Genomic DNA, 19,519 nt, shown 5'->3' with positions numbered 1-19,519 from the left:
CTTAAAGGGTCGATAGTGACTTGTAGGATTGCTGCTTCCAACAGGTGGTGCTATAGAGTTCTAGTCCCTTTCCTCTCTGAAAAGGCAATTTGCATATGCCTGGGTGGAAAACTCACATACATACATACCTCATAACTGTCAACTGGTTCAAATGATTGTTTGCCTGGCAGAACTCTGTCCAGACTCCTCCCAAAGGATTGCCAGTCTGAGATTCGACACACTGGATCCTAATTTCTCTGGACATCACTGTCGGGGAAAAGGAGTTAATTTTCCATTGATATATCTTTTCTCTATTACTTGCCAAAATATGTTATTTTTAAGCGAATTCACAGCCCCAATATTTTTTGGCTGTTTTTTGAGTGGTTTTAACAAGATATTTTTGAAAATATTTACCATATTTTGGGGTGTACAAGACGACTGGGCGTATAAGATGACTATCAACTTTTCCATATAAAATATGGAGTTTGGGATATACTCGCCGTATAAGACGGTGGTCATCTTATACGCCGGGTGTCGTCTTATACGGCGTGTGCGGTCCGGATGGTTCCCAGGGTCTGGAGGAGAGGAGACTCTCCTTCAGGCCCTGGGATCCATATTCATGTAAAAAAAGAATAAAAATAAAAAATATGGATATACTTGCCTTCCGACGGCCCCCGGATCTCAGCTGTGCAAGCGGCGGCCTCCGTTCCCAAGGATGCATTGCGCTAAGGACGTCGCGGTTGCGCGTATTTCGGCGTGCTCGGAGATTTAGTTTATGTCGACACAGCTGCATGATTTGCGGCTGTAGACAGCTTGAATTGTTATGATCTGGTGGCCTAAGAGCAGCATGAGACGTACTCTGGAGAAGGTGGTACCTGTACTGACCGCAGACCCTGAACCTAACACCGCAACTAGAAGTAGCCGTGGAATGTACCTAGCGCTCCCTAGACATCTCGACACAGCCGGAGGACTAATTACCCCTAGAGATAGAAAAGGGAAAACTATCTTGCCTCAGAGAAAATCCCCAAAGGATAGGCAGCCCCCCACAAATATTGACTGTGAGAGGAGAGGGAAAAAACATACACAGACTCAAAATGAGAATTTAGCAAAGGAGGCCACTTCTAGCTAAATAGAAAGGATAGGACAGAGTACTATGCGGTCAGTATTAAAACACTAGAAAATATCCACCACAGAAAATACAAAATCTCCACAGCTAACTAAAGATATGGAGGGTATATCTGCATCTCCAGAGATACCAGCTTGGCTAAAAAAATCCTTATACAGACCTAGCTGGACAAGACAAAACATAGGAAAGAACTGAACAATAAGACCACAGCATGTGGACAGCAAAATCAAGGCCAGAACTTATCTTTTGTTGAAATGAACTGCAAAGCAGAAGAGACCAGGCAGGGATGTGAATCCTCCAGGAACAATGGACAACTGGCACTGACTAAAGGGTGAAGCAAGACTAAATAGCCCAGTCAAAATTGCAAGAAGTGAACACACCTGATAAATGCTGCGATTCAGAGACAGCAGCGCTACCACTTACAACCACCGGAGGGAGCCCAAGAGCAGAATTCACAACATTGAATACATGTGGGGATTCCCTAAAAAATAGGCAATCCTCACATTTATTCAAGCTGTCTAGCAGCCGCAAATCATGCAGCTTAATCAACATAAACTAAATCTCCGAGCACGCCGAAATACTCAGAGACCACCCGAGCATGCTTGGAGAAACTCGAGTAACGAGCATACTCGCTCATCACTATTAATTATATACCCAATTATCCACCCAAGACATATCTAAAATATAGTCTAAAAAGTCTAATGCCAAAATAAAAACTTCATATAGTTCAGAATATTAGCATACAGTGCTCGCATTACCCGCGATCTCTCAGATAACTCTCTTCTCGACCCTCTTCAATCTGGTTTCCGCTTTTTACACTCTACTGAAACTGCCCTCACTAAAGTCTCTAATGATCTACTAACAACTAAATCTATTGGTCACTACTCCATGCTAATTCTCTTGGATCTCTCCGCAGCATTCGATACTGTGGATCATCAGCTCCTCCTCACTATGCTCCGCTCCATCAGCCTCAAGGACACCATTCTCTCCTGGTTATCTTCCTATATCTCTGATCGCTCCTTCACTGTATCTTTTTCTGGTTCCTCCTCCTCTCACCTTCCCCTTACTGTTGGGGTTCCTCAAGGATCAGTCCTAGGCCCCCTCCTCTTCTCTTTGTATACTGCCCCTATTGGACAAACAATCAGTAGATATGGGTTCCAGTACCATCTCTATGCTGATGACACCCAATTATACACTTCTCCTGATCTCACGCCTGCCTTTTTAGAAAACAGCAGTGATTCTCTTACTGCTGTCTCTAACATCATGTCCTCCCTCTATCTGAAACTGAACCTGTCAAAAACTGAACTCCTCTTGTTCTCTACCTCTACTAACCTATCTTTGCCTGACATTGCCATCTCCGTGTGTGGTTCCACCTGTCGGGACCACACTCAGTCGGAGCATCCTTTGGAAGTGGGGAATCACCAGAAATAATACACAAGACACGTCTCGTATAGTATATCACTGGGAAGCCTCTGAAGCACGCCTGCCTTCAAGGTGCTATCCCCTCTTTATATAGTTGTACAGGTAGTTTCAGTGGTTATACAAGTTTTGCTTGTTTAAACAAAGAGAGAAAAAGAAGACAAAAAAACAGTTTCGGCTATGTGATAGTTTCACAACAAACAAAACAGTACAGTTTCGCCTAAGTGGCAGTTTCACAAACAAAAAATAGGATTTCACACTATAGCTAAAATGTCCTTGAATGGACAGGTCAATATTGATCACAAATTCTTTTTGGTTCATTGAGGTAACCATTTTTGTTCCGCTCTTCACAATCCCCCCTTTGACATATTCCATTCAAAACCTTGTCATATAGACGATTATTTTAGTCATTCTTTTTGTGATATTACAAAAAAAAACTTTATATTCTCGCATCCATTACACAAAATTTATTTGTGCATACCGAGATACCCTTGAGTACAACCTTGAATAATACATATATAATTACAATAACTATAACTGTATGTATTAGGCTTTGCATAATCCCGGTAACCCACCCACCGATCCCCCTGAACCAATTGGCCGGGTTAAGAAAAGAAAAGGTATCTGACCACCAGCTATCCTTATTTTGGTCATTGTCTTTGTCATACTGATCCCTGAGTCGTTGTACGTCTTCTAATTTAAATCTCATACTCATAGTACTATTCGGGTCTATATAATGACAGCAGGTGGGTCCGATGATTTGACACATACCCCCTTGTGAGGCAGTTAGGTAATCCAATACCAGGGTATGTTGGTTAGTGACTATTATAAGCTGATTCTGTACAGCTATACTAGTATTTAATATGTCCAATATATCCCAAATCTGGTCATCTAGATAATCCGTGGCTCTAACTAATTTATCCCACATCTGTGTTAACATAGGATAAATAAAAATGGTACTAGCAATTTTGTTGGGAATTCCCATTTGTACTATATGTGGCCTCCCCGAGGGACGTGGTGAGTTATCTGCAGCTCTTTTATACAGTGTGTGCTTGGGCACGGCTTGCATATTCACTTGTTTGTTCGAAATTATGAAAGTAGCCGGGGTTAGGCGTCCTAATGTACAAGTACCCTTTATACCTACGGGAAGCCATTTATATGCTCCTTCTCCGCATATCCAAAATGTACCCTCAGGCAGATCCCACAAAGCTGAGTGCTGCAATACCAATCTGTGAGCCAAATCCACAAAACTAGATACATTCTGAAGCATACACCAAGAGGGTTTTTGTCCCAAGGGGCTACAGTACCCGTCTGCGGGATTCCCACATACATGCATTCCGTTGAGGTTAACATTATTAACATCAATATCATGAGTCTTATACTGCTTTTTTGCAATGGCTTGCATGTATCCATGATGCCTTTCCTTCAAGCTTGACTGCTGTTGGAGTTGTTAACAGGACTTGGAAAGGTCCGTCAAATCTCGGTTCCAGAGTCTTTCTGGTGTGTCTTTTCACGTAGATTTGATCACCAGGTTCCAACTTGTGGCCTCCTTCGAGATTTTCTGGATCTGGAAGGGAAGCAAAAACTTGCGAATGCACTTTAGTTAAACGTTTTTGTAATTCTTGTACATAAGCAGTTAAAGTCTCAGTATTCAACATCAGTTGTTGTGGAAAATAACAACCCAAATTTGCTGCTCTACCAAAAAGAATCTCATGTGGTGACAGCTTAGCCTTCCCCCTTGGGGCGTTTCGGATGGAATACAGGGCAAGTGGTAGACACTCGGTCCAAGGCTTTCCTGTTTCTGCCATGGCCTTCTGGATTTTTAATTTTATTGTTCCATTTAATCTTTCCACTTTACCTGAACTCTGTGGGTGATACGGAGTGTGAAACTGGTTTTCTACTCCCAACATTTTCATAACATTCTGGAATATTTCTCCAGTAAAATGGGTACCCCTATCTGACTCGATCACCTCAGGCATACCGTAACGGGGTATCAGTTCATGTGCTATTTTAATGGCAGTAGTTTTTGCTGAGGCTTTACGAACTGGATAAGCCTCTGGCCACCCTGAGAACATGTCCACACACACAAGCACATATTCGTATCCATTGTACCTAGGAAGCTGGATGTAGTCGATCTGGAGTCTTTGAAAGGGATACAGTGGTCTTACATGATGCTTGGTTGGGGTTTTAATGGTCTGACCTGGATTGTGTGCCAGGCATATAGCGCATGCAGCACACATGTTCCGAGCGAAATTACCAAAGCCTGGAGCCAACCACCTTTCTTTTACCTTGAGCGTCATACCGTTTGCCGATACATGCGTAGGTAGGTGGAGGTCACTCGCCACTGCGGGGTACCAGGCTCTGGGTAAACACAACAAAGTTCCTTTTTTCCATAATCCTTGCTGATCTTCTGCCCCTTTTTTCTGCCACTGCCCTCGTTCTTCGTCGTCTACCTGTTTCTGAGCTTCCTTCAATCTCTCCTCATCATCTTCAGAGCTATCTAGTGTGTGGGCATGATGTAAGGGTTTACGTGCTGCCTGTTTTGCTGCTTTGTCGGCTTTATCGTTACCCCTGGCTTCCTCGGTGTCGAGTCTCACATGTGCAGCTACCTTTATCACCGCTATTTCTTTAGTTTCTTGTGCTGCCTCCAGAATCTGTCTAATGAGGGAGGCATGTTTAACAGGTTGGCCTGAAGCAGTCATATAACCTCTGGCTCTCCATATTACGCCAAAATCGAAAATAATGCCATGTGCATATCTAGAATCAGTGTATATGTTTGCTGTCTGATCTTTGGCTATTTTTAGAGCTTCAACTAATGCCGTAAGTTCTGCTTCTTGTGCAGACTGATTAGCAGGGAGAGGTTCTGCTTTCAGCACTTCATGCTGAGTTACTACCGCATAACCTGTATGAAATTGTCCATTCATATCTGCATATCTACTGCCATCTATGAAAAGTTCAAATGTAGCATTACAGAGTGGCTTGTCACGTACATTACGTAAGCCCTGAGTCTCTTGTTCCATTAATTGTACACAATCATGCATTGACTCTGATGGGTCAAAGGAGTTGGAGAGTGCAGTTTCCTCAGGTATGGTACCCCCCTCAGACTCTAAAGGGAGCAAAGACGCGAGATTAAGAGTATGAACCCTGGCAAAGGAAATGTTGGGCGGCAGTAGTAGGGAACATTGGAGACGGAGGTGTCTGGCCATTGAAATATGTTTAGGTTGGACCTGGTTAAGAATGCCATGTACATCATGAGTGGTCTGAACTAGAAGTGGGTGATCAAGAACAATCTCAGAAGCTTTATCTAATAACAGTGAAATTGCGGCTACTACTCTTACACAAGAAGGTGCGGCTCTAGCTACAGGGTCCAGATGAGCTGATATGTATGCCACAGGTCTCTGTTTGTTTCCATGTTTTTGTGTGAGCACCCCTGTAGCATGTGAGGATATCTCAGCTGCCATCAATTGAAAAGGTTTAGTGTAGTCTGGGAGTCCCAAAGCCGGAGCTGATACCAGTGCTGTTTTCAAAGAGGAAAATGACTGTTTAGCCTCTTCACTGAGTGAATATGGCGTGTTGGCAATACAGTCATATAAAGACTGCATGAGTTGACTTGCATGTATGATCCACTGTCTACAGTGTGAAACAATACCCAGGAAAGCACGCAGCTGTTTGTGATTCCTGGGTTCAAGCATGTTACGTATGGCTTCCGTACGTTGAGGTGTGAGGTGTCTGATGCCCTGTGATATGCAGTGACCTAAGAACACGACTGTTTGTTGACAAGCCTGGAGTTTCTGTCTATTTACTTTACAGCCTTCTTGCGCTAGGAAAATTAAGAAATTAACAGTTGAGGTAACTGCCGTCTGCTCATCAGGGCAACAAATAAGTAAGTCATCTACATACTGTAGAATGACTACTCCTGGTTCTGGGGTGAAATTTTTCAGCACGGTCTGCATTGCTTTAGAGTACAAAGTTGGTGAGTGTACCATACCTTGTGGCAATCTTGTCCATGCTAATTGTTTACCCTTGAATGTAAAGGCAAACAAATGCCAACAGTTCTTATGTAGTGGCACAGAAAAAAATGGGTTTGATAAGTCAATTACCGTAAAATATGCAGCAGTGCTGGGAATTTGAGACAGTAAGGTATGAGGATTCGGTACCACAGGGGTGACCGGTGCCAAAACCTTATTGATTTCCCGTAGGTCGTGCACCATGCGATATTTCACCATAGTTTCTTTGGAGGAAACTTTCTTTTTAACAGGATATAAGGGTGTATTGGCGGGTGACCTGATTTCTACCAAAACACCTTGTAACACATAATCCTGAATTTGTTGAGAAATCGCCAGTTCTTGCTGGGCGCTGATGGGGTATTGCCTAAGCTGAGGTAAAATGGTTCCCGGGGCAGTTTCTAACAGTATAGGAGCTACTGATAAGAATCCTACATCAGTGTCTCCTTTTGCCCATAGGCTGTCAGGAACCCGAGACAAGTCAATTTTTGCTTGTTGAGTGTAAATTTCGGGAAAATCCTCCATTGCCTGTATTCTAACATATTGTTCCAGAGTTTCTGCATCTTCAGGGATGGTCAGCATAACTGTGCCATTTTCTCTAAAATGGATGTTTGCGTGCATTTTACTTAAGACATCAGTACCCAGCAAGCAGGTAGGTGCACCTTTAGCAAATAAAAATTTGGATACAAAGGTTTTAGGGCCAAAGCTCACATTTAAAGGTTTTGTAAAGGGCAACGCCTGAATTTTACCGTCATACCCTTCTGCATATGTTACCTTTGAGGATATATTGTCAGGATATGGTAAAAAGTCTTGATTTAAAATGGAGGATGTTGCTCCCGTATCTATCAGAAAAGGTACATTTTTACCCTCAACCTCAACTTGTATTATTGGTCTTCTAGAAGGAAGAGAGACCTGCATAACCTTCAGTCATTCTGAGCTGTCTGTTTGATCAGGCGCTGGGTTATTTATCCTATTTTTGGGTACAAAGGTTCCTGAATCTATATCTGCTTTTCTCTTCCTACATTCCCTTTGGAAATGTCCTGGCTTCTTACAGTAATGACAAGTAAACTTTTGATTAGCAGAGCCAGTATTAGCCTGTGCAATTCTTACTGGCTTAGAATTTTCTCTTAAGTCCATTTCTATCCCTACAGCTTTCTGTCTAGCCAGGTGTGGGTCTTCCAAGGTTCTCCAATCAGGGGTTGCGGCCTTAAGCTTTTCCTTCACTTTTGGAGACAATCCATCTATAAAGGTTTTTGTAACTAACCTCATCATTCCTGAAGTGGTTAGATCCATGCCTTCATCTCTGAAATTATTTTCTACACTTAGATAATATTCGTCTACTGATTGTCCAGATTTCTGAGCCACCCACTCCCGTTGTTCCTCTCTGCCTCTGTTTTTCCCTCATGAAAACCATTAAGTGATCTACAAATTGCGTACCTGATTCTATCGTTTGTAAGGCACCATCTCCTGCCTGGGGCCTATGTACCTGTAGATTTGCTAATAGCTCCTGGAAGAGTCCAGGAGTCATTTTCATTCTACATAATTCTTCTCCATCTGCCCAAACTCCAGCGTGAGTCTGCATAATTTGCTGTATATATTGTGCAAATCTAACTGGACACTGGGTGGGATCTGGTGCGTTATGCAAGAGAGACATGCCTTCAGCGGGGGGACCAAGGGAAATATTGTCGAGTTTGGTGATATCTAGTTCCCATTACTCCGTCAGCACCAGGTTCCCTAAAGGGTCTTGGTACTACCCTAACAGGGGCAAGTACAGCGCCATGTCTAGGTGTACCACAGGCTAGGCAATCATTTCTCCAGTCTGGATTTTGTTGTCCACAGTGCGGACATACCCATCCTCCTGGTCCGGCTAAACTTTGAGGTGGTGTTTGGAGAAAAGATGGGGCATGTGGGTTAAGGTATGGGGGTGGGGTGTTCTTATATTCCACATTTTGTTTTTCTCCATAGCCTGCGGGTCTAATACACCACTTTTTATTCTGTTGATTATATGTCCATCCCTCTTTTTCTGCTACCCTAGAGACATCAATCAACGCTTGGATCTGATCTATCCATTTCTTGTCTCTGATTATGCCTTTTTTTTTTCCTGAATTCCTTCCCATTTTTTTCTACTAAAGGCTTCTGCCTTAGTAACTCCAAACTTACTAAAAATCTTTCTCAGCCCCTTAGTGGCATCTTCACCACTTCTCTCCTTTATGATAGTATAGATATCTAATTCTTCTGGTTCTGACTTTGTTTGCTTATTCCCCATTTTCTTATCCTGAGCTGTTTTTCTTTTCTTGCCCTAGGTGGCGTTTGGGTATGAGAATACCTCGTTACCTTCTTCCTAAGGAGCTAGGATGTTTAACGGCTTCTGCGTACCGTGTTGATGTAAGAAAATCCTGATTCCTACACCTATAGCAAACAACACAAATGCAACCAGACAGAGGATCAAAATACAACGTATCTTGTCCCAGGCTAATTTATCTGTCCTGGGCTCATACTATCATACACTTATCCGTCACCAGGTTTTCGTCAAAGACAGGATCAGAGATTGAACATAGGCGCGGAGGTCTCCCCGAAAGGACGCAACCACGTTGCCCAGTGGGACAGTCACTTCTTCTGTTTCAACACCCTGGGCGGCTTATAGGGCTATTCCCAACTTCCACACACCTTCTATTCACATTCACTCTCATTCAATGCCGTACTCCGTGAGGTGGTCAATTCCTAAGTAGTTCAAGAACCCGAGCTATAGGTATCCTCCTCTACTAGAACTACCCGCTAAAGGACACGACACAGAAAATCTTACGGACAGTGCAGGGCAGATATAAGAGATCTAACAGTGTCTCTTACCTGGCCAGGTTTTTATTCATCTGCCGTCCATTATCCCAGATTCTCTTTTCGTTCGTATTCTGCCGGTGTTCTTGAAGGAGTACACAGACCTCGGGTCCCCGTTCAGGCGCCAGGAAATGTCGGGACCACACTCAGTCGGAGCATCCTTTGGAAGTGGGGAATCACCAGAAATAATACACAAGACACGTCTCGTATAGTATATCACTGGGAAGCCTCTGAAGCACGCCTGCCTTCAAGGTGCTATCCCCTCTTTATATAGTTGTACAGGTAGTTTCAGTGGTTATACAAGTTTTGCTTGTTTAAACAAAGAGAGAAAAAGAGAAGACAAAAAAACAGTTTCGGCTATGTGATAGTTTCACAACAAACAAAACAGTACAGTTTCGCCTAAGTGGCAGTTTCACAAACAAAAAATAGGATTTCACACTATAGCTAAAATGTCCTTGAATGGACAGGTCAATATTGATCACAAATTCTTTTTGGTTCATTGAGGTAACCATTTTTGTTCCGCTCTTCACACACCATTACTCCCAAGCAACATACCCGCTGCCTTGGGGTCATACTTAATTCGGAGCTTTCCTTCACCTCCCACATCTGATCATTGGCTCGCTCTTCTTATCTACATCTCAAAAACAATTCTAGAATTCGCCCTTTTCTTACTTTCGAATCTGCAAAAACTCTTACTGTTTCACTCATTCATTCTCATCTGGACTATTGTAACTCTCTCCTAAACGGCCTCCGTGTTACCAAACTCTCACCTCTCCAATCTGTCCTGAATGCTGAAGCCAGGATCATATTCCTCACCTACCGTTACACCGATGCCTCTACCCTGTGCCTGTCATTACACTGGTAACCCATCCGCTCCAGAATCCAGTACAAAACTATTAACCTCATTCACAAAGCACTCCATGGCTCAGCCCCACCCTCCATCTCCTCCCTGGTCTCAGCCTACCACCCTAACCGTGCTCTCCGTTCTGCTAATGACCTGAGGTTAGCATCCTCAATCAGAACCTCCCACTCCCGTCTCCAAGACTTTTCATATGCTTCGCCAATTCTTTGGAATGCACTACCCAGGTTAATACGATTAATCCCCAATCCCCACAGTTTTAAGCGTGCCCTAAAAACGCATTTGTTCAGACTGGCCTACCGCTTCAACGCTTTAACTCAATTATCCCTGTGTGGCCCATTCATATAAGTTAAACCAAAATCAGGTTCCTTGCATCATGTTCTCATACAATTTATGCAATCAATAGCCCTCTTTGTCAGTACTGCTACATACTTAGGCTGTTAACTGGTTCATGCAGCTTTACATGAACACTCGATCCTTACACTATGGCTGGTCTGAACAACAAAAGCAATTGTTACCATCCACCTCCTGTGTCTCCCCTTTTTCCTAATAGTTTGTAAGCTTGCGAGCAGGGCCCTCACTCTTCTTGGTATCTGTTTTGAACTGCGATTTTTGTTATGCTGTAATGTCTATTGTCTGTACAAATCCCCTCTATAATTTGTAAAGCGCTGCGGAATATGTTGGTGCTATATAAATAAAATCATTATTATTATTATTATTATTATTATTATTATTATTCTGTCTTACAAAGAGCACACAAAATTTCCATACATTGCCAAAAATATAACAAATTTATTAAGTTTGACAAAACTTTATAAAACCATAAAAAAGTAAGCAGATCAAAATAAACACCATATAAACATTTGGAGATGAAGAACAATGAGATTACGCTGCCCAATAGCCGTGAGAACTTTGGCTCGTCAGGGCCAAACATTTCCGTGGATCCAGGGATTGTTAGCTGGACATCGACCACAAATGGCAACAGTCAACCTTGAGAATTGCCTTCCATGACATGGTTAGGTGTTAGAATATGTGGTGCCGATGTTGAATTGCTTTGTTGAACCCTTCCTGAATATTGGCGCACCAAATGTCGTTACCTGCTGAATTGAGGCGAGTACCATCTTCCTCAAACAAGTGAGCGGTGTCACCTTCCAGACCCATATGGCAAACTACCACCACCCTATTACATGCTAGATAATTTGAGAGCATTTTTGTTTACTTTCTTGCAAGCACGGTTAACTGATTTTTGGTTCCTTCCCGGTGGACATCTATGTGTGTTCACAGTATCTGACCATACAACAACTACTCCTGGAAAAAGAGACTTCAACCTCAACATATCAAATCTTATGTTTTTAATCAGATACGACATCGAAGCACCGCAATAAACACCACCCCCCGGCAGAATATCAGGGGGCCATTCTAAACGTGAGTAACGAGTAACTATAGATGTAATAGAATCCCAAGTCAGATTGTTAAATCCTAGCCACCGAATAATGGCCTTTGAAAGAGGAAAACCCAACTGGCGTCCATCTGGAACAAGTGATACTGTTTCCAATGCCCGAAGTAACAAATGAATTTCCAAGTATCCACACCAAGCAAGGATGAAGATAAGATCTGCAAGAATAAGGTTAGTCAAAGAAAAATATAAAAACTTGTACTCACATATATCTGTAATTTATGGCCCAGCCCACCTCTTCATAATCATGTATCATTTCTGTAGAGAAAAGAAACATTTGTACTCACATTAACGTTAAAGCTGAATACTGTGTGATGGGTAAAGATGATCAAATTCATCTGCAACACACTGAGGCAATGATAGAGGTGGTAGAAAGGGCAATGATGGGGGTTGGTGGGGGAGAAGGCAATGATGGGGTGGTGGGAGAGAATTCAATGATGGCTGTGGTGGAAAGGACAATGATGGTAGTGGTGGAAAGGACAATGGTGGGGGAAGATGCAATGATGGAGGTGGTGCAATGAGCAATGATGGGAGTGGTGGGGGAGAAAGCAATTATGGAGGTGGTGGAAAGAGCAATGATAGGGGTGGTGGGTGAGAAGGCAATGATGCAGGTGGTGATCAGGGGGGTGGAAGGGAAGAACAATAATGGAGGTGGGGGCTACATTATACCCTATGGGGGGAAGCATTATAAACTATGAGGGGCGCTGCATTATACTATATGAAGGGGCTGCATTATACTTTATGAGGGGACATTATATTCTGTGGGGTGGCTGCATTATATTCTGTGTGGGGGCCGCATTATTCTCTCAAGGGGCTACATTATATTTTTTTGGGGGGCTACATTATTCTATGAGGGGGCTGCATTATACTATGAGGGGGCTACATTATATTCTGTGGAGGGGCTGCATTATAATATATGAGGGGGCTACATTGTATTCTATGGGGGGATGCATTATACCTGATGAGGGGGTTGTATTATGTTTTGTGGGGGGCTGCACTATTACCTATGAGGGGGCTGCATTATATTCTATGAGGGAGGCTGCATTATATTCTATGTGGAGGGCTACATTATATTCTATGAGGGGGGCTGCATTATATTTCATGAGGGAACCTATAATATATTCCATGAGGGGGCTACTTCATATTCTATGAGGGGCTACATTATATTCCATGAGGGGACTACTTTATATTCTATGAGGGGGCTACCACAACCCTTGCTACATAATTAAGACATGTACTACCTTATATTATACCCTGATATTAGCGTGTTTTACCACACAATTAGTGGTCTTGTATCTACGTAGCTACATAGTGGGCCCCAAGAACGATTTTCTGTGGTGGGCTCAAGGTGCTCCTGTCTGACGCTGAATATAATGCTGTATGCAGAGATTGCAGGGCAAGTGTTAGAAGGGCTAAAGCGAGTAATGAAGTGAGGCTTACAAGGGAGGCCAAAAGCAATTAAATATCATTTGTGGGCATGTCAAAAGCAAAGTCAAAGATGATATAGGACTTTTAGAGAATGAAAAGGTTGAAGTTGTCAAAAATGATGTTGAGAAAGCCAAACTTTTAAATTCCTATTTTGCATCTGTGTTCTCTAAGTAAACAATTATAACATCAATTGAGCTTGACGGTGCTATTGAAGGTATACAATAGTCCACAAAATCTGTAAACAGAGAGATGGTGAAGAAACTCTTAGTTAATTTAAATTAATTTAAATATTCTGGTCCAGATGAATTCCATTTTAGGGTACTGAAAGAGTTAGCAGAGGAAATGGCAGAACTACTAGCTTTGAAAGATCCTGGAAAACAGGAGAAGTCTCAGAAGATTGGAGAAGGGCAAATGTTGTCCCTATCTTCAAAAAATGAAAGAAGATGGAGCCAGGAAATTACAGGCCAGTGACCCATAAAGGAAATCTGTCACCCCCAAAATCGTATATGAGCTGCGGCCACCGGTATCAGGGGCTTATCTACAGCATTCTGTAATGCTGTAGATAAGCCCCCGATGTAACCTGAAAGGTGAGAAATAAAGGTTATATTATACTCACCCAGGGCGGTCCCGCTGAGGTCCGGGTCAGATGGGCGTCGTAGTCCGGTGCAGCGCCTATCTTCATACGATGACGTCCTCCTCTTGTCTTCTTGCCGCGGCTCCTGCGCAGGCGTACTTTGCCCTGTTGAGGGCAGAGCAAAGTACTGCAGTGCGCAGGTGCCAAGCCTCTCTAACCTTTCTCTGCGCCTGCGCACTGCAGTACTTTGCTCTGCCCTCAACAGGGCAGATAAAGTACTACTGCGCCACAGCCGCGGCAAGAAGACAAGAAGAGGACATCATCGTATGAAGATAGGAGGCGCTGGACTGGACCACGACGCCCATCAGATCCGGACCGTAGCAGGACCACCCCTGGGTGAGTATAGTGAGTGTGAAAGTAGCCTTATACACAATCTACATACAGATTACAACACACCCACACAATGGAGGCGCAAGGAAGCAATCTAAGTGCAATCTACTGGTCTTCTCTTGGTGATATTTGTCTCCCATTGCTGTAAACTACACTTTGTTCCAAATTATTATGCAAATTGGATTTAAGGGTCATAAAGATTTAATTGTTTTGTTTTTCAAATAAACTCGTGGATGGTATTGTGTCTCAGGGCTCAATGGATCACTGAAATCAATCTTAAACACATGGGATAATTAGTTTTCCAGGTGATTCTAGTTAAAGGAAAACTACTTAAAAATTATGTTCCACATTATTAAGCAGGTCACAGTTTTCAAGTAACATGGGAAAGAAAAAGGATCACTCTGCTGCTGAAAAGCATCACATAGTACAATGCCTTGGTGAAGGGATGAAAACATTAGAAATTTCCCGAAAACTTAAGCATGATCATCGTACTGTTAAGAAATTTGTGGCTGTATCTGAGCACAGATGTGTTTGTGCTGATAAAGGCATAATGAGGAAGATTTCTGCCAGGCAAGTTCATCGGATTAAGAGAGCAGCTGCTAAAAAGCCATTACAAAGCAGCAAACAGATATTTGAAGCTGCTGGTGCCTCTGGAGTCCCTTGAACCTCAAGGTGTAGGCTCCTTCAAAGGCATGTTGTGGTGCATAAACCTACTATTCGGCCACCCTTAAACAGTGTTCACAAGCAGAAATGGTTGCATTGGGCCCAGACATACATGACTAATTTCCAAACATTCTTGTTTACTTATAAGTCCAAATGGATGGAGTAGTGGATGGCCACCATGTCCCAACAAGGCTGCGACGTCAGCAAGGAGGTGGAGGAGTCATGTTTTGGGCCAGAATCATGGAGAAACATCTGGTAGGGCCCTTTAAGGTTCCTGAAGGTGTGAAAATGACCTCTGCAAAGTATATATAGTTTCTGACTGACAACTTTCCTCCATGGTATAATAAGCAGAAACATGCCTTGAGGAGCAAAATCATCTTCATGCTGACAATGCACCATCTCATGCTGCAAAGAAAACCTCTGAGTCATTGGCTGCTATGGGCATAAAGGAGATAAACTCATGGTGTGGCCACCATCTTCCCCTGACCTCAATCCTATAGAGAACCTTTGGAGTATCATCAAGCAAAAGATCTATGACGGTGGGAGGCAGTCCACATCAAAACAGCAGCTCTGGGAGGCTATTCTGACTTCATACAAAGAAACACAAGCAGAAACTCTCCAAAAACTCACAAGTTCAATGGATGCAAGAAATGTGAAGCTGATATCAAAGAAGGGTCCTATGTTAACATGTAACTTGGCCTGTTAGGAGGTTTTGGAGTTAAATAGCTTTTTTGTTCAGTGAATGTGACCTCCTAATGCTGCAAATTCCACAAATGAGCATTTTCAGTTCTTTAAAACATATCAAATGTTTAGAAATTCTACTGTGCCTAATAATTTGGAACAGGGCATTTTAAGTTTTTATTCATTTTGGAGATTATACTGTTATCATTGGGAGGTTTATTCAATAAAATTCTATGTATACTCTTAACGGGTGATTACTTTTATTTGACTGACATTTGCACCAACCATTTCTGAAAATCAGAGAAAAATGTCATTTGCATAATAATTTGGAACATAGTGTATTTGGGTACATTCACAGTGGCATTGTGAGTTTTTGCATTACATACGCCACAAAATCTGCATGGTCTTGACACCTAATTGCCACTGATTTCACTATGCATTGCAAAGGGTGAAAAATAAATCTGCAGAAAGAATGGACATTAATGATGTGGACTTAAAATGCTCAGTGCATGTCAATTTACACGTGGATATGTTTTTCCAGCTTGTGTATGAAATTTGCTATAATCACAAGAACTTTGCAGCAGTGTATTCTGCTATAGATTTTCCAAGTGCAAATCTGGACAGCAAATCTGCAGCAATTCTGCAAGGGTAGCCTAAGGTGATAATAAAACTCCCTTCCCCCCATGTCTAATGTATGCCCTTCTGACCTGTAGCCTGCATCTGTTCTGCATCAGTGTGCTGAGCCCCCCCAACACACAAAAGTCACTCCAAGATTAGATTGGAGTGCAGAAAAAGGGGTACTGGGGATATTTCAGTGTGGAAAGCCTCAGAAGGTACAACCCCCAGATGCCACTACAATTACATTAGGAGGGACAAACTTCAGCAAAAGAACACCATATTGTAGTTACAATAGAACCTTGTGGTGTTGATACTGAATAGGTGACAATGAGAACATTTTGTAGTCAGAAGGTTAAAATGGTGTTGACCTGGTGGCCATCGGTTCAGTAGGCTAAAATGGTGTTGACCTGGTGGCAATCGGTTCAGTGGGCTAAAATGGTGTTGACATGGTGGCCATCGGTTCCACTATGAATAATGTTCCAGCCTATATAACATGCTTGTCAACTTACCCCAAATGTCCAGAAGGCTCATCGTGAAAACCTTGGAGCCAATCTCCCATCCCTGATTTCATTGACTCATTACGCTCCTGGGCACCACCGTAGAAAATGTCCTGACACAAAGCAGATATTGGCAACACCAAGGAGTTTCTGAATGTCTGGAGAAGGGGAGGTTTGAGAAATTTATTAACGGAGAGTTTTATTTTGGCATTTGCTTCGTTTATGTTTTGTCCGGGGACTGTCATTTTTTTTGGGTGGTTTGGTATTCTTTTAGCAGGTCTGGGGTGGGTTCTCCATTGATTTAGGAGTTCTGGGAGAATCTGTATGGATGGATGGAAAGGCAGGAAGGAGCAGGCTTAGGTGTTAGTTTCAATATAAATATGCTTTATTTTCAGCATTTTTTAAATCAGTGAAATCCAGAGATCAGCTTGAATAAAATCTATAAAACGGTATATTTTGCTAGATTACATGGCATTTGTATAGATCCCATTACGTCACTTTGCCTTAGGGTTGACGACTTGAGCTACCAAGGTTTTGATTTTGATGTATTACTGAAATACTCTGAAATGTAAAGTGCTGTGGAATATGTTGGCACTATAGAAATAAAAATTATTATTATTACTACTGGAAGATACTTGCCCATGGTTTTTGTAGTTTCCTGTGTAGCTCCATCTGCAACATAATCCCACTGAAGACCTCATGATGACCTCCAACTTGCCAATTCGAAACCAATAGTCATGAGCGAGTGTAGTCATTGCGCGGATGGTCTCCGAGTATTTGTGACTGCTCAGAGATTTAGTATTCCTTGCAGCAGCTGCATGATTTGTGGCTACTATACAGCTTGATTACATGTGGGAATTCCCTAGCAATCAGGCAACCCCCACATGTACTCCTCAGGCTGGCTAGAAGCTGCAAATCATTCAGCTATGTCAACAAAAACTAAATCTCCAAGCAGTCAGAAATACTCGGAGACCACCCGAGCAACGAATATACTTGCTCATGACTAGAACCAACCATGCTGACATCATTGGTCAATGCACTTTAGGGTAGAACAGTGGCTCAGTGGTTAGCACTGCAGCTTTCCAGCACTGGGGTCCTGGGTTCAAATCGCACCAAGGACAACATCTGCAAGGAGTTTGTATGTTCTCCCCGTGTGTGCGTGGGTTTCGTCCAGTTTCCTCCCACATTCCAAAGAAATACTGATAGGGAATTTAGAATGTGAGCCCCAATGGGGACAGTGCAAATAATGTCTGTAAAGCGCTGTGGAAATAATGGCGCTATATAAGTGAGTAAAAGGGAATACTGGAGCAACATGCACCTGATTCTTAATTAAATCAGGCACATCTTAAAAGTGGTGGTATGACACAGCTCGTCATAACAGACTATTGGGGGCATCACCACATCTTGCCCCACTCCTTTTGGTAAAAGGTAGCCAAAACTGGGGTGAAAACGGCAAAAGTCACAAAAGTTTTGTGCAACTCCACCTTATGCAAAAATGTAGCAACTTTTCATATTTATAGCATTTTGAGTGTAATTGCTTCGATAGATCAGAGCGTCACAGCTCATAATAAATCTGAAAAAGTCTGAAAAAAAAATCTAAACAAGTGAGAAATTACAAAAGTACAGATGATTCCTTTGAATTTTTCTGCCCCATGAGAGCATTGGTCTCATGTCATTAAAACTATTTAGCAGGATCCAATCACTTGTTATGGTTGTGATACCCCAGACATGCATTTGTTCACATTGATCCAAGCTTTCTCAACTGCCTTCTAGAAATTTCCTCTTGGCCATTTATGACTGACTATACAGGCCGCCGGACGAACAATTGTCGACAGATCCGGCGAACGAAAGAAGAAAGGTGAGGCCATCCTTCGCTAATACAAGTCTATGAGAAGAAAACAGATCCGGCGGCATCAGTCGCCGGATCCGTTTTTTCTCAAAATTCGACGGATTGCGACTGATAGCAAAAAACTGATGTGTGAAAGGGGCCTTACACAATTCCAAATCAGGAAATAAAAAGCTAACCAATGAATGATGGCCTTTTTGATTTGCAACACAGATAAAAAAAACAAAGTCTCATTTTTTTATTGCAGCGAGTCTGTGGTCTATCTGTAAGAATAACGGATAGCACAGGTGCCAAAAAATGGATATGTGGAAGCGCCCTCAGACAAGCAATCACAAATTTGTAGTACTTGAAAACGACTTCCCAACCTAACCATTAGGCCGGCGTCACACTAGCGAGTTTTACAGACTTATGAGAGGCACAGAAAATACGGATTGCACACGGTACAATGATTCTCTATGGCCCAGCTCCTATCTGCCCTATTTTACGTATCCGTATTATACGGTCTTGTACGGCCGTAGAAAATCGCAGCATGCTGCATTTGTCAGCATATTGCACAAAAGATACGCCAATGAAAGTCTATGGGGGCGAGAAAAATACGGATTACACACGGACCAGCAGTGTGACTTGCGAGAAATACGCCAGACATCTCCAGGTGCCAGGAAATGTACCAAGCCCTCAATCAGGAAGCTCAGACATGCTAATTAGCTGAAAAAGCCAGACAGACATCCCGGAAGTCTGGCGCTCGCCTCCACGGAGTTGCAAGCAGCATGGCAAGCATCATCAATGTTGATATGCTCCTCATCCTGGTCCAAGAAAGGCCTGAAATCTGGGACCAGCGGGCTCCAAACTATTCTAACCGGGACAGGAAAGAGGCAGCTTGGAGGACCATCTGTGAGATCCTATTCCCAGATTATGCCCAATGCACACGTGCGGAGCAGACACAACTTTGTAAGTACACTCATGTTGCGACATTAATTAACCTTGAAAATTGCTTTACCTACATGATTTCAGGCAGATTATTTTTTGGCTTTGTCTGGTTTATTTTTTTTGAATTTTTGTCCAAAAACAAAGATGATGAACATGAGAAAGGGTTTACGTACATAGATAATATAGATGTTGCGTTGGGTACTATTTTTGTTAACGCCAG

At 42.6% G+C, this 19,519-nt stretch overlaps 1 protein-coding gene across 2 annotated transcripts in view; it reads right to left on the bottom strand.

The window, feature by feature from the left end:
• Positions 1-3,534: 3,534 nt before the first annotated feature.
• LOC143805312 (uncharacterized) overlaps positions 3,535-19,519 on the bottom strand; it is a 48,250-nt gene continuing 32,265 nt past the window's right edge. Inside the window, exons 4-5 of one of the 2 annotated variants that reach the window (XM_077284500.1) lie at positions 11,882-11,933; positions 3,535-4,091 (exon numbers count right to left, since the gene is read on the bottom strand). In XM_077284500.1, the coding sequence (XP_077140615.1) occupies positions 4,049-4,091; positions 11,882-11,933 (95 nt within the window). In that variant the 3' untranslated portion in view covers positions 3,535-4,048. Of the gene's footprint in view, positions 4,092-10,896; positions 11,834-11,881; positions 11,934-19,519 lie in introns of those variants that run through there. The other variant, XM_077284499.1, reaches the window with a different exon arrangement.

Source organism: Ranitomeya variabilis, chromosome 2 (assembly GCF_051348905.1).
Source record: "Ranitomeya variabilis isolate aRanVar5 chromosome 2, aRanVar5.hap1, whole genome shotgun sequence".
Lineage (NCBI taxonomy): Eukaryota > Metazoa > Chordata > Amphibia > Anura > Dendrobatidae > Ranitomeya > Ranitomeya variabilis.
The sequence above is the reverse complement of the archived record's forward strand: the minus strand, read 5'-3'. Positions and strand labels throughout refer to the sequence as shown.